General features: G+C 39.9%; 1 protein-coding gene across 1 annotated transcript in view; it reads right to left on the reverse strand.

The window, feature by feature from the left end:
* Positions 1–15546, reverse strand: part of slc17a6a (solute carrier family 17 member 6a) — a 51493-nt gene that overhangs the window by 13530 nt on the left and 22417 nt on the right. The window contains exons 7-11 of the mRNA XM_061969684.2: positions 11515–11657; positions 11273–11422; positions 8066–8198; positions 7869–7979; positions 7674–7801 (exon numbers count right to left, since the gene is read on the reverse strand). Of these exons, the coding sequence (XP_061825668.1) occupies positions 7674–7801; positions 7869–7979; positions 8066–8198; positions 11273–11422; positions 11515–11657 (665 nt within the window). The remainder of the gene's footprint in view (positions 1–7673; positions 7802–7868; positions 7980–8065; positions 8199–11272; positions 11423–11514; positions 11658–15546) is intronic.

Below are 15546 nucleotides of genomic sequence, written 5' to 3' on the forward strand. Positions count from 1 at the left end.
GGAAGCCGGAGTACCCGGAGGGAACCCACACAGTCACGGGGAGAACATGCAAACTCCACACAGAAAGATCCAGAGCCCGGGATTGAACCCAAGACTACTCAGGACCTTCGTATTGTGAGGCAGACGCACTAACCCCTCTGCCACCGTGCTGCCCTAACTTGTTTATATAACTCAATATTAAGGTGGAAAGTGTTTCAATTTGATAGTAAGATGTCTATTGAAAAACGATTTTTCTGCACTGTTTCAATGGATGTTTTGAGGACTTAAAATGGCTGCCAGTCGTGTATTTCCACCATCGAAATAGTTTCAACACTCAAAAGTATTTGTTTGATGATAGTACTGTATATTTGTGTGAAGCTAATATTTACATATTGTGTATTACAATTCAGTATGTTAATTGAATCACGTAGCTTATACATTTGTCATTGTGTGTATTTCAGTTTAAAAAAATAATAATAATAACAGTCCAGTGCAAGACAAAAGTAAAGATAGGAATAGACAAAGCAAGATCAACAACAATAAAGAGCCTAAATGGATTAATCTGCTTTGGAACTTTATTAGACGTATTGGATTGTTTGTTAGCTGTCTGCCAAGCTGTATAACCTCAACACGTATAGTGAGGGCAGAACAGGCAATATGCAATTATTGCCAGGCTTCGCTCTCATGTAAGGGAATAAGAATTGTTGATTGATGACTGTGGTGTTCTTAGTGTCATAGTGTGTGTAGTTAGTATGTTCCAATAGCAGCAGAAGTGCATTTTTTGGAGAGCTGTATTATTTTCAGTTTTGTGCCCAAGGGACTGCTTTTATTTAACACTATATTATTATTTATACACCTATAGTGATCACAGAGACAGGTTGTTTTTGTGTTACTGTATTTATTTGTTTTTCTGAAAAATCCCACTTAATATACTTTGGGTAACAACAGTCAATTTAAAAAAAAAACAGTCAATATTTATTTATCTATTTAATTTTATTTTTTTCTTATAAAATAAAAGTGAGCTTTTGTTAAACCAAATATTGTGTTTTTTTCCATATACAACAACCTATCTGGAATCGATAAGAGAATCGATAAGGAATCAGTTCGATAAGAGGATTCGATAATGGGCTCGAACTCGATAATTTATTATCAAACATCATCCCTAATGGGAGGTCCTTTATTCCGCCCATGAAACTCAATAAATAATCATCCAAAAAGTACCAACATAATTCTGTTTACATTTCCTGTCTTGAATATTAACCAAGTATTAGTGATATTGTTATTATAAGCGCTAACGCGGACAATCTATTTATAGCGACGCCATGATCACGAGCTTGCGTGCCAATGTCGGCATGATCGACTGATCAGCTGCTTCCTCGTTTCCTTGCTCGTCAAACTTTATTGTAGATCATTAATCATGCCTCTCACCTGGACGTACTGAGGACGTATTCCAACAAGTTAGTACACTCTGACAGCCAATTTATGTCCAGAAATGGCAAGGACGACACAAAAAGACGTGTGTTTTCTTCACGTGGATTATGAGTCATTCATCATCTAAATGGGAATACATGAACATCCTAGCAGTCGGCATTCCAGTGAGAGCAGACATTACACAGTAAGTGATTGTGTTTGTAGTCTTTCATAAAGTCTACAGTGACAAGTAATCAGTGGTGTTGTTAAAAATTTTGTGTTTTTTAAATGAATGCGCCGCATATACTTAAAAATATAAAAAAATATGTAAATATTAAATGTTATTATTAATGTAGCTGTTACTATATTATATTTATACTTACATCATGTATATAAAACATAAATGGAGGTGTTTTGGTGTTTAAAGGCTTTAAAGGCAGAATGGAGCGGCTCCCATTGGTTCCATTGTAAGCAGACTTTTGATCGCATTTATTTACTATTTAGAATGCATTAAAAAAAATACATGGTACGTCTTTCAAAATGATTGTGAACGATCAAAAAAAAAAGTGCAGTTCCCCTTTTATGTTTTTTGTTTTTTTTTTGCATATGACCTGTTGATACATCTTTTTATGCACTTCTGTTTAAAAAGGTCCTGACTTGATTGTGAGTTAAGTCATGTACACATGCACCTCTGCCTACATGTTCAATATTGCAGTGCAACTTTGTTTGTCAATGCTTTATTTAGCCATTTAGTTTATTGTTTATATTTGAGGGCCCCCCACCCTCTCCTTAACATATTGTATTGCTTTTGGTTGTGATTTTTATGCAAGTGTAAAAAAACAGACAAAGTGTATTTTATTGTTATTGTTTGTTTCTTTTTGGAGATTTAAAAGTTCACATTCCAATTACAATGTTAAAATACACGAGAAATACAAGTTTATTTGAAAGCATATACATGCATTATTATTATGTATTATCATTACATATAATTTCATTTATCTGCATCAATTTGTAGGTCAATATATCATCGAGCAAAATGTGTTATCGGCCCAGGCCTCATCGTGAATTAACCAAAATGGAGGTAGAAGGTTAAATTATTTATTATGATTTAGATTTTTGCCTAGCCCTAACTGTTAGGCAAAACACAAAGAGGTTGCTGGTTCTCAGAAGGATATAGAATGACTGAAATAAGAGGTTTTCTTTGCTTTTGGCTTCAGGACTCAAACTTTTAAAGGGGAACTGCACTTTTTTCACCATCATTATGAGAGACAAGAACACAGGTCTTAATTTTTTTAAGATTTTAAAGATGATAAAAAAAAAGCTCGGAAGACACGGCTAATGGGAGTCACCGTTGTAGCCTTCAAAGCGCTCTAAAACAACTTCAAAACCCTCCAGCAACGTTTTATATACATGCTGCAATGTACATATATATATATATATATATATATATATATATATATATATATATATATATATACATATATATATATGTATATATATATATATATATATATATATAATGTAGTAACAGAAACATTTATAACAATAAGTAATATGTACAAACCCCGTTTCCATATGAGTTGGGAAATTGTGTTAGATGTAAATATAAACGGAATACAATGATTTGCAAATCATTTTCAACCCATATTCAGTTGAATATGCTACAAAGACAACATATTTGATGTTCAAACTGATAAACTTTTTTTTCTTTGCAAATAATCATTAACTTTAGAATTTGATGCCAGCAACACGTGACAAAGAAGTTGGGAAAGGTGGCAATAAATACTGATAAAGTTGAGGGATGCTCATCAAACACTTATTTGGAACATCCCACAGGTGTGCAGGCTAATTGGGAACAGGTGGGTGTCATGATTGGGTATAAAAACAGCTTCCCAAAAAATGCTCAGTCTTTCACAAGAAAGGATGGGGCGAGGTACACCCCTTTGTTCACAACTGCGTGAGCAAATAGTCAAAGTGCAATTGCAAGAAATTTAGGGATTTCAACATCTACGGTCCATAATATCATCAAAAGGTTCAGAGAATCTGGAGAAATCACTCCACGTAAGCGGCATGGCCGGAAACCAACATTGAATGACCGTGACCTTCGATCCCTCAGACGGCACTGTATCAAAAACCGACATCAATCTCTAAAGGATATCACCACATGGGCTCAGGAACACTTCAGAAAACCACTATCACTAAATCCAGTTTGTCGCTACATCTGTAAGTGCAAGTTAAAGCTCTACTATGCAAAGCGAAAGCCATTTATCAACAACACCCAGAAACGCCGCCGGCTTCTCTGGGCCCGAGATCATCTAAGATGGACTGATGCAAAGTGGAAAAGTGTTCTGTGGTCTGACGAGTCCACATTTTAATTGTTTTTAGAAATATTCGACATCGTGTCATCCGGACCAAAGGGGAAGCGAACCATCCAGACTGTTATCGACGCAAAGTTCAAAAGCCAGCATCTGTGATGGTATGGGGGTGCATTAGTGCCCAAGGCATGGGTAACTTACACATCTGTGAAGGCACCATTAATGCTGAAAGGTTAATGCAGGTTTTGGAACAACATATGCTGCCATTTAAGCGCCGTCTTTTTCATGGACACCCCTGCTTATTTCAGCAAGACAATGCCAAGCCACATTCAGCACGTGTTACAACAGCGTGGCTTCGTAAAAAAAGAGTGCGGGTACTTTCCTGGCTCGCCTGCAGTCCAGACCTGTCTCCCATCGAAAATGTGTGGCGCATTATGAAGCGTAAAATACGACAGCGGAGACCCTGGACTGTTGAACGATTGAAGCTCTACATAAAACAAGAATGGGAAAGAGTTCCACTTTCAAAGCTTCAACAATTAGTTTAATCAGTTCCCAATCGTTTATTGAGTGTTGTTAAAAGAAAAGGTGATGTAACACAGTGGTGAACATGCCCTTTCCCGACTACTTTGGTACGTGTTGCAGCCATGAAATTCTAAGTTAATAAAAAATAAAATAAAGTTTATGAGTTTGAACATCAAATATCTTGTCTTTGTCGTGAATTCAATTGAATATGGGTTGAAAAGGATTTGCAAATCATTGTATTCCGTTTATATTTACATCTAACACAATTTCCCAACTCATATGGAAACGGGGTTTGTACAATATTTACTGTATTTTGGTCATTTTATGCATTTCCAGAACTTATTTCCTCAGCGCATTTATTTTCGTTTCCATAGCAATGCACAGCAACGAACGTACAGTATTCCTACTTCCGGAAACAAACACAAGTGTGTTCTAATAATGGCAGACTTGGTAACAGACAGAGGTGGGTAGAGTAGCCAGAAATTGTACTCAAGTAAGAGTACTGTTACTTTAGAGATTTATTACTCAAGTAAAAGTAAGGAGTAGTCACCCAAATATTTACTTGAGTAAAAGTAAAAAGTATGTTGTGAAAAAACTACTCAAGTACTGAGTAACTGATGAGTAACATACACACACATATCATATATATATATATATATATATATATATATATATATATATATATATATATACACACACACATTTATATATATATATATATATATATATATATATATATATATATATATATATATATGTATATATACAGTATATCATTTATATTTATTTATTTTGCCGTTTTTGTTTATATGTTAAAGGTGTTTTAATGAATATACATGCATGTTTAACACATATAGATTCCTTTCTTTCATGAAGACAAGAATATAAGTTGGTGTATTACCTGATTCTGATGACTTGCATTGATTGGAATCAGACAGTAGTGCTGATAGCGTCCACGTTTTCAAATGGAGGAGAAAAAAGTTCCTCCTTTCTGTCTAATACCACATGAAAGTGGTTGATTTTTGGCATCTTATTTGTCCAGCTTCCATATTCGTTTTTATACACTTTACAAGAAATACATTGGCGGCAAACTCCGTAGCTTGCTAGCTTGTTTGCGCTGGCTTTCGGAGACTCTTGTTTTGAAAGCGCAGGCGCGATGGAGCGGCACTTTTATTGTGAAGACAGGAACTGTGCAGTCAGTCTTTAGGCTTATGACGGGATGTACGGTTGAAATAAAAGGGTCTTTTTTCCTTCACACTTTTGATTGATTGATTGAAACTTTTATTAGTAGATTGCACAGTACAGTATATATTCCGTACAATTGACCACTAAATGGTAACACCCCAATCATTTTTTCAACTTGTTTAAGTCAGGTCATGTGACCGCCTGGCTCTGTTTGATTGGTCCAACGTCACCAGTGACTGCATCTGATTGGTGGAACGGAGTGAACGTCACCAGTGACTGTATTTGTTGAAACGCAGGCACTATGAAGGTCTGTCTGACAGACCAAAACAAACAAAGCGTGCATTAACAGATCGATAAAAAATAGTAGCGAGTAGCGAGCTGTATGTAGATAAAAGTAGCGGAGTAAAAGTAGCGTTTCTTCTCTATAAATATACTCAAGTAAAAGTAAAAGTATGTTGCATTAAAACTACTCTTAGAAGTACAATTTATCCCAAAAGTTACTCAAGTAGATGTAACGGAGTAAATGTAGCGCGTTACTACCCACCTCTGGTAACAGACAACGAAGACAACTATTTTTGGACAAATGAAGATTCCCAACCTTATCTTTTTAAAGCTGAATGTATGCGGAGGATGAACTGCTGCTTTTACCAAGAAAGAGTGAAACGTTGGAGCAGACGGAAGCCGCAAGAGTGAGGTCGGCGTGACTTTGACGCTACAAACGTGGAACTTGGAGCCGAGTTATGCTGACTTAAATGTAGTGTTTACCCAAAATCAACTGGAAACTTGCCTGAGATGATTTTTGCAAGTTAGAATGCAAAATAAAAAACATGTCTTCTTGTTTCTCATAAGGATTGTGAACGATTCCCCCCAAAAAGTGCAGTTCCCCTTTAAAGGCCTACTGAAATGCGATTTTCTTATTCAAACGGGGATAGCAGGTCCATTCTATGTGTCATACTTGATCATTTCGCGATATTGCCATATTTTTGCTGAAAGGATTTAGTGGAGAACATCGACGATAAAGTTTGCAACTTTTGGTCACTGATAAAAAAGCCTTGCCTGTACCGGAAGTAGCAGACGAGTAGCGTGACGTCACAGGTTGTGGAGCTCCTCACATCTGCACATTGTTTACAATCATGGCCACCAGCAGCGAGAGCGATTCGGACCGAGAAAACGACGATTTCCCCATTAATTTGAGCGAGGATGAAAGATTCGTGGATGAGGAAAGTGAGAGTGAAGGACTAGAGGGCAGTGGGAGCAATTCAGATAGGGAAGACGCTGTGAGAGGCGGGTGGGACCTGATATTCAGCTGGGAATCACTAAAGCAGTAAATAAACACAAGACATATATATACTCTATTAGCCACAACACAACCAGCCTTATATTTAATATGCCACAAATTAATCCAGCATAACAAACACCTCCCCCCTCCCGTCCATATAACCCGCCAATACAACTCAAACACCTGCACAACACACTCAATCCCACAGCCCAAAGTACCGTTCACCTCCCCAAAGTTCATACAGCACATATATTTCCCCAAAGTCCCCAAAGTTACGTACGTGACATGCACATAGCGGCACGCACGTACGGGCAAGCGATCAAATGTTTGGAAGCCGCAGCTGCATGCGTACTCACGGTACCGTGTCTGCGTATCCAACTCAAAGTCCTCCTGGTAAGAGTCTCTGTTGTCCCAGTTCTCCACAGGCCAATGGTAAAGCTTGACTGTCATCTTTCGGGAATGTAAACAATGAAACACCGGCTGTGTTATCCGGCACAACAGTCAGGGGGTGCATTCTACGGCGGGGGTGCGTTATCCGGCACAACACCTGCTGCAATACACCGCTTCCCACCTACAGCTTTCTTCTTGGCTGTCTCCATTGTTCATTGAACAAATTGCAAAAGATTCACCAACACAGATGTCCAGAATACTGTGGAATTTTGCGATGAAAACAGACGACTTAATAGCTGGCCACCATGCTGTCCCAAAATGTCCTCTACAATCCGTGACGTCACGCGCAGGCGTCATCATACCGAGACGTTTTTAGCAGGATATTTCGCACAAAATTTAAAATTGCACTTTAGTAAGCTAACCCGGCCGTATTGGCATGTGTTGCAATGTTAAGATTTCATCATTGATATATAAACTATCAGACTGCGTGGTCGGTAGTAGTGGGTTTCAGTAGGTCTTTAAGCATTCTAAAATGCAAATATTGTCTTAGTATTTCTATCTCTACATGTCGAACAACAACGAGAATGACTCACCTTATTCTTTGTCATGGCTCCCACGATTAGAGGACAGACCATCCCTGACAGGGTGCCAACGCCATTGGAGATGCCCATGAGGATGCTGGCATAACGTGGAGCGATGTCTAAATGGTTGACATTGAAACCTGCAACCAGCCAAGCAAAGGTTTTTGCATCCATCATACAAACGAGGGGAGTTTTTTCAAGTCTCACCTGATATTGCAAACCCACTAAAGCCCACAGCCAGCACCAAGAAGGAGATGGCCATCCCCTTACTGTGAGAGTAACCCACCACCAGTAGGAGGGTGGCCTCCATACCGAACCCTAAAAACGAGCAAAGTCAACATTTGCACAGTTGTCTTGACTTCAGAGTGCACACACACTTCCACACAAACGCACTGCTAACCCACCTCCACAGTTCATGATCTTGCGCACCGTGGTGGTGGACATGATGTTGTGTGTACGCAGGTAGTCGGCTAACTGGCCTCCTAAGGGCACAATGATGGTCATGACCAAGTGGGGGAGCGCTGACACCATTCCGACCTGGGAAGCACATGTGAAGGCGACAAAGATGAATCTGTCAGGGTGTTTATGTTGACTCTGGGCTAATGTCTGGGTCGTATATCACACTCCGTAATCACACGCTCTCCTCCTGAGCCCGGCTCACAAATGCCAGACAAGCTTGATTCATGCTTCTCTCTCATGAAGGAGACGAGATTATTTGGTTTGAAGATGACATGTTCACTGATTACAACGCGACAAATCTCACAAGCAACTCGACCCCAAATCCGATTGTTTCTGTTTTGGCAGCACAGAGCCAACGTGGTTAGCATGTCTGCTTCGTAGCCAGGAGATTTTGGGTTGGAATCTCGGCTATATTGGGACCTATTATGAATTACGTCTTTTCTGTCTGATGAATGTTGTTACAATGTTGGCTACTCGTGTTTAGCAATGTCAAATCATAAAGGTCATGCATTTTGATGTGAGCTTACACGCAGTTTTGGAAGTCTATGTTGGTGGGGTTTTGTAGTCTGGCTATGTTCTGACATAACGGTTTATAAAAGTGACTGTTAAAGTTAAAGTACCACTGATAGTCACACACACACTTGGTGGGGTGAAATTACTCTCTGCATTTGACCCATCCCCTTGTTCCACCCCCTGGGAGGTGAGGGGAGCAGTGAGCAGGAGCGGTGGCTACGCTCGGGAATCATATTGGTGACACCAAAGTATATCAATACATACAAACCCCGTTTCCGTATGAGTTGGGAAATTGTGTTAGATGTAAATATAAACGGAATACAATGATTTGCAAATCATTTTCAACCCATTTTCAGTTGAATATGCTACAAAGACAACATATTTGATGTTCAAACTGATAAACATTTATTTTTTTGTTGCAAATAATCATTAACTATAGAATTTGATGCCAGCAACATGTGACAAAGAAGTTGGAAAAGGTGGCAATAAATACTGATAAAGTTGAGGAATGCTCATCAAACACTTATTTGGAACATCCCACAGGTGAACAGGCAAATTGGGAACAGGTGGGTGCCATGATTGGGTATAAAAGTAGATTCTATGAAATGCTCAGTCATTCACAAACAAGGATGGGGCGAGGGTCACCACTTTGTCAACAAATGCGTGAGCAAATTGTTGAACAGTTTAAGAAAAACCTTTCTCAACCAGCTATTGCAAGGAATTTAGGGATTTCACCATCTATGGTCCGTAATATCATCAAAGCGTTCAGAGAATCTGGAGAAATCACTGCACGTAAGCAGCTAAGCCCGTGACATTCGATCCCTCAGGCTGTACTGCATCAACAAGCGACATCAGTGTGTAAAGGATATCACCACATGGGCTCAGGAACACATCAGAAACCCACTGTCAGTAACTACAGTTGGTCGCTACATCTGTAAGTGCAAGTTAAAACTCTCCTATGCAAGGCAAAAACCGTTTATCAACAACACCCAGAAACGCCGTCGGTTTCGCTGGGCCTGAGCTTATCTAAGATGGACTGATACAAAGTGGAAAAGTGTTCTGTGGCCTGACGAGCCCACATTTCAAATTGTTTTTGGAAACTGTGGACGTCGTGTCCTCCGGACCAAAGAGGAAAAGAACCATCCGGATTGTTATAGGCGCAAAGTTGAAAAGCCGGCATCTGTGATGGTATGGGGGTGTATTAGTGCCCAAGACATGGGTAACTTACACATCTGTGAAGGCACCATTAATGCTGAAAGGTACATACAGGTTTTGGAGCAACATATGTTGCCATCCAAGCAACGTTACCATGGACGCCCCTGCTTATTTCAGCAAGACAATGCCAAGCCACGTGTTGCATCAACGTGGCTTCATAGTAAAAGAGTGCGGGTACTAGACTGGCCTGCCTGTAGTCCAGACCTGTCTCCCATTGAAAATGTGTGGCGCATTATGAAGCCTAAAATACCATAACGGAGACCCCCGGACTGTTGAACAACTTAAGCTGTACATCAAGCAAGAATAGGAAAGAATTCCACCTGAGAAGCTTAAAAAATGTGTCTCCTCAGTTCCCAAACGTTTACTGAGTGTTGTTAAAAGGAAAGGCTATGTAACACAGTGGTGAACATGCCCTTTCCCAACTACTTTGGCATGTGTTGCAGCCATGAAATTCTAAGTTAATTATTATTTGCAAAAAAATAAAATAAAGTTTAAGAGTTAGAACATCAAATATCTTGTCTTTGTAGTGCATTCAATTGAATATGGGCTGAAAATGATTTGCAAATCATTGTATTCCGTTTATGTTTACATCTAACACAATTTCCCAACTCATATGGAAACGGGGTTTGTATTATCCAGACCACAAATAAGTGTTTTAAATCATCATAGGTCCCTTTCAACATTTTTACGCATTTCACAGGGAATGTGAAGTGTTCCCAAATGGTGGAAGAGGGTCTCTATGCCCTGGTTTCTCTTCAGCACTATTGATAGCTATGGTTCTCCTTAGCCTGGGCTGCACTATATTCATGTACCGGGTAGACATGAACACTAGGCACACTTCCAGTACCAGGGTCTCTGCAGGTTTCAACAAGCCAAATTTAAGACTTTTTTAAGACCATAATGAATACAATTTAAGACCCATTTCACATCGATACAGGCAAAAAAGTACAAAAGACGAAGGAAAACACCAGAAACCTCTCTGTTGTAAACCAAGATTTGTTTGGAAGTCAGCAATAGCTGGTGGTGTTCGATAAATTCTGACAGGGCAGCACAGTTAGTTCCGCTGTGTAGTTACGTTATAGCGTCCTCAAAAATGGAAACATTTCAAAGCGAGACTAAAGTTTATGCATGTTTTAAATAAAAGTAACGTCAATAGATTTTTAAGACCTTTCAACATCGTATTTAAGATCTTTAATGCGATTTTTGGAGAATTTTAGACATTTTAAGGCCTTAAATTCAAATTATTGGATTTAAGACTTTTTAAGACTCCGCGGATACCCTGAGTACATCAGTCAGTGTGTACAGAGTGGAAGATCAGTATGCCGCTGCACCTGAGAATATTACAAAACTAAAGGTTCAGTCCCAAAAAATCTGATTACAAATACATGTAGAGTTAGACCAGTCATTCTAAAGGATTTGCTGACCTTGCTTATCTCAAAGCCAAACACCTCTTCAAAGTATGCGGGCTGACTGATGAGTAGCAGATAAAATGTCCAACTCCTGCAGAAGTTGGCCACAATTATTGCATAGACGGGCATGGAAGTGAAGAACTTCCTCCAGGGAGTCTTGAATTTCTAAAACATAAAATAATTTTGCATGAAGAAACTGCATGTTGTAGGGGTGGTGTTACACAAATGGAGGGAGGAATGACGGACAGAGGACTGACCTCCATGGCGCTCAACATCTGGGCGGTTTCACCGATGCTCTCTTCGATGTAACGACGCTCCTCCTCGCTGATGGTCGGGTGCTCGGCCGGGCTCTCGTAGGACACCAAGATCCAGAACATGTACCAAATTAAGCCAAAGGTTCCTGCATATGCATGTTACAATGTGTACATCTTCAGTTTTTCAAAACAAACTCAAATATTAAGCAATTGTCTCTTATTATGTACTTACTTACAGACTACGGGCCTGTTCTACTAAGATACAAATAACACGTGCAAACTGTTGCCAGGTGATCTACTAAGACTCAGTGTACAATTGATAACCTATACAGATAATGTCTATGAATGTTCTCATTCATCCAGGTCATTGTCATCTCAGGGCATTCAATCCACCTCACCGTCAAAGTCAACGACAGTCGTTGAAGTGTAATTTCTTCTTGTTAGGATTGAAGTATTGTGTGGCAGTGTGTAGTCGGAATCCCCCGCGTAAGCATTCCATTCAGTTGTAAACAAATGGCATACTGGCCACCTTCTGTGACCAGAATGTTTTTAACTCCTGTTATTTGTTGGAGGCTAAATTGCAGAGTCTTTTAAGAATGGCTGAAAGGACAGTGTTGTATGTGGGAGACAGGTGGTGTCGTAGACCACCTCCACAGTTCAGGGATGGTTTTTTAAGCTTGACATAGATGGCTTCCCTCACTCCTCTTTCGTACCAGCCATCCTCTCTGTCCAGAATTTGTAAATTTTTGTTCTCAAGGGAGTGCTGTTTCTCCCAGAGGTGCAGGAGTCTTGACTTGCCCGTCTATGCTGTGCCATGTGTCGGCTTAGTGGTTGTTTTGTTTCCCCAATATATGAATCAGTGCATTCATCATTACAATGGATAGCATACACCAGATTGTTTTTGTGGGTGTGGGGTGTCCGGTCTTTGTCTCAGTTAGTTGCCTGGTTTGAAGTGTACTGGGATGTTGTGTTGGTTAAACCAAACAGTCCAGTTGCGATCGATTGAATGCCCTGAGATATATAAATAATATACTGTATATACACTATTCAGTGTTTCCCCCCAAAAATGTCTTAGTTAAGGTGGTGACTCTACAGGGTGAGGGGACCAGGGAAGGGGGTGGGTGGGTGTAAGGATCGGTGTTACTCGGCCTGTCGCCATCGCGTCTCCACCTCGTCGCTGCCACCACAGCCTGGGGGGGGGCAATAGACTACAGACTGCGGTGAAGTAGGCCGGCTTCGTCGCGTGAAGAAGCCTACAACTTTTGGTTGTGTTTTCCGCTCCATTTGCTGAATGGCGATATACTATATATATCTCGATATTTTTTCCGTAAAGTAAAAACAAAATAGTCCTAGTTACCTGAGATACTATGTACGTCATTATTATGACTTAGTAATTTACTAAGTCAAAATATTGACTAAATAATGGCTTACTATGTCAAAATAATGACTTACAAAGTCAAATCAATGACTTACTGTAAGTAAGCGTTTGCAATAAGTGTTTGAAAAAAAGAGTTAAAAGTGGGGCCACATGCTGACATATGTTCAACTCATCATGATTAATTTATTACAGCCTTTGGGAAGCCTGCAGTTGATTTCTATTATGTAAATGTTATATTTTTATCAACATGTGATAGCAGGGACCCTGCCATTCAAAACTAAGCTGCTACATTACTAATGATTAATGTAACTATAGCTGAAAAAATAGTACAATAGCAATAGGAGAGACTATTCATCCCTAAACACCATGGAGTTCATGTAGGCTTTATGATGCAGTTACATTATTATATCAACTATCAGAGACAGAAACTCTTCATTTAACATAATGTCCTTTTTTGCTGCTTCACACAGCTCAATCAACACAGAAAAAGGTAGAGAGAAATAACTTAGTTGTTAACTGTAGGTCAATAGTGCTTGTCTTTCTCTCAGACAGACAGGGCTTTGCTGTCCGTAACACACGCACGCACGCACACAAAGACACCGCACAGTGAGCTAACGTTACGCTAAAAGCTAATTAGCCTTCACCTCAAGGACTGCGAGCGAGCTGAGCTGCCGCTTAGGACGTCAACGGGCTCATAGTGATGTTAGTAGTAGTTGACTGGGAGGTGTTTATTATAATTATGCTTACCTGCTAAACATCTTTCTGCTCACCAGACCGCAGGAGCACTGACTACATGCGCTCTGAATACGCACTGCTGATTGGCTGTTACATGCGCTCTGAATACGCATACGCACTGCTGATTGGCTGTTACCGCTCTGTGTGTAACCAATCAGATGGTTCTGTGGGTGGGACAATGCTGGGTGCTGCAGAGAGTACTGACAGAGGCAGAGGCTGAACTAAGCGGAGCAGCTTGTTAAGACTTTAGTTTAGGCGGTGGCTCTTTGTTGTTAAGGCGGCCGCCTTAACAAAGCGCTGCGGGAAACCCTGCTATTACTGAGCTAGTTGCGCGACCCTGAGAGGGACGAGTGGTAGAAAATGGATAGATGAGTGGATGGATGAACGTGTTGCGGATGATCTATTAAGACTCTGTACAATTGATACACCCTTGGTGTATCAAGCTAACCAATTGCAAATCTGTGAATGATGGATTTGTTTTCTCTTTTTGCCTTTGACTCTTAATGCAAGCGTTCCTGACCCCAGAATAAACAATTATATATATTTCCGTCCTTTTATGTCATCCATGCTTTGTAATAAAGCTGCTGTATGTCACAGATAAGCGCCTCTCTAAGAGGCACTCGCTCTCAAACGAGTTGCAAACCCACTTTCTTCCTGGTCCAACCATGTACCGGTAAGTACACCCCACTAATACACAAGCACGAAACAAAAGGGTAACGTTATGTTACAAAAAGCAGTGTTAAGAAAAGTGTCATTGAATATTCTCATGTATTCAAGTCATGGAATTCTCAGGGCATTAAATCGACTGTTCAGCTCTAGTCCAAGGGCATGGTGCAGAATCTAAAGTATTTCTCCTCTCCAAGCGGGGAGATGCAGAGACAAGTATGGTTTCGCTCCTTTAAGTGTTGTTGGAAAAGGGTATGATTTTTTTCATTGGTTCAACAAGAATATAGCAACCACAATATCATCCGTTTAAATCCTTTCATTTTCAAATACCTCTTTCGTGTGAGTGCACAAGACAGTTTTGATTGGCAGCCTGAGCTTTATTTGTTAAACCAGTTCTCTGAAACCACTATTGGTAACATATGCTAGTGTGTTCTTTTATTTCTTTTGTTTATTTGTTTATTTATATTTTGCAATGGTGATCAGATTGAGTTAAAATGTGTTGTTTATGTTGACCATGTACTGCCTCTTTATTGTTAGAGCGCACACTGCTTTATGCAGAAACTGCTGCTTGCCAAAATAATGCGGTTGCATTGTTCTCTAATAGCATGTACCCAATACTGTAGGTCTCTCTTCATAATAAACCCGTTGAGGCAAATGGCCACCCCCACACACATTTGATATGGCCCCTATTATGCAAAATGTAATTTCTCACCCTCAAGATGCTTAAAGGGGAACATTATCACAATTTCAGAATGGTTAAAACCATTAAAAATCAGTTCCCAGTGGCTTATTATATTTTTCGAAGTTTTTTTCAAAATTTTACCCATCACGCAATATCCCTAAAAAAAGCTTCAAAGTGCCTGATTTTAACCATCGTTATAAACACCCGTCCATTTTCCTGTGACGTCACATAGTGAATACAAAAAAACATGGCGGAAAGAACAGCAAGATATAGCAACATTAGCTCGGATTCAGACTCGGATTTCAGCGGTTTAAGCGATTCAACAGATTACGCATGTATTGAAACGGATGGTTGTAGTGTGGAGGCTGAAGCTATTGAGCCATATCGGTTTGAACCGTATGCAAGCGAAACCGACGAAAACGACACGACAGCCAGCGACACGGGAGAAAGCGAGGACGAATTCGGCGATCGCCTTCTAACCAACGATTGATATGTGTTTGTTTGGCATTAAAGGAAACTAACAACTATGAACTAAGTTTACAGCATATGAAATACATTTGGCAACTACATTCAC

Source organism: Nerophis lumbriciformis, linkage group LG10 (assembly GCF_033978685.3).
Source record: "Nerophis lumbriciformis linkage group LG10, RoL_Nlum_v2.1, whole genome shotgun sequence".
Taxonomy (NCBI): domain Eukaryota; kingdom Metazoa; phylum Chordata; class Actinopteri; order Syngnathiformes; family Syngnathidae; genus Nerophis; species Nerophis lumbriciformis.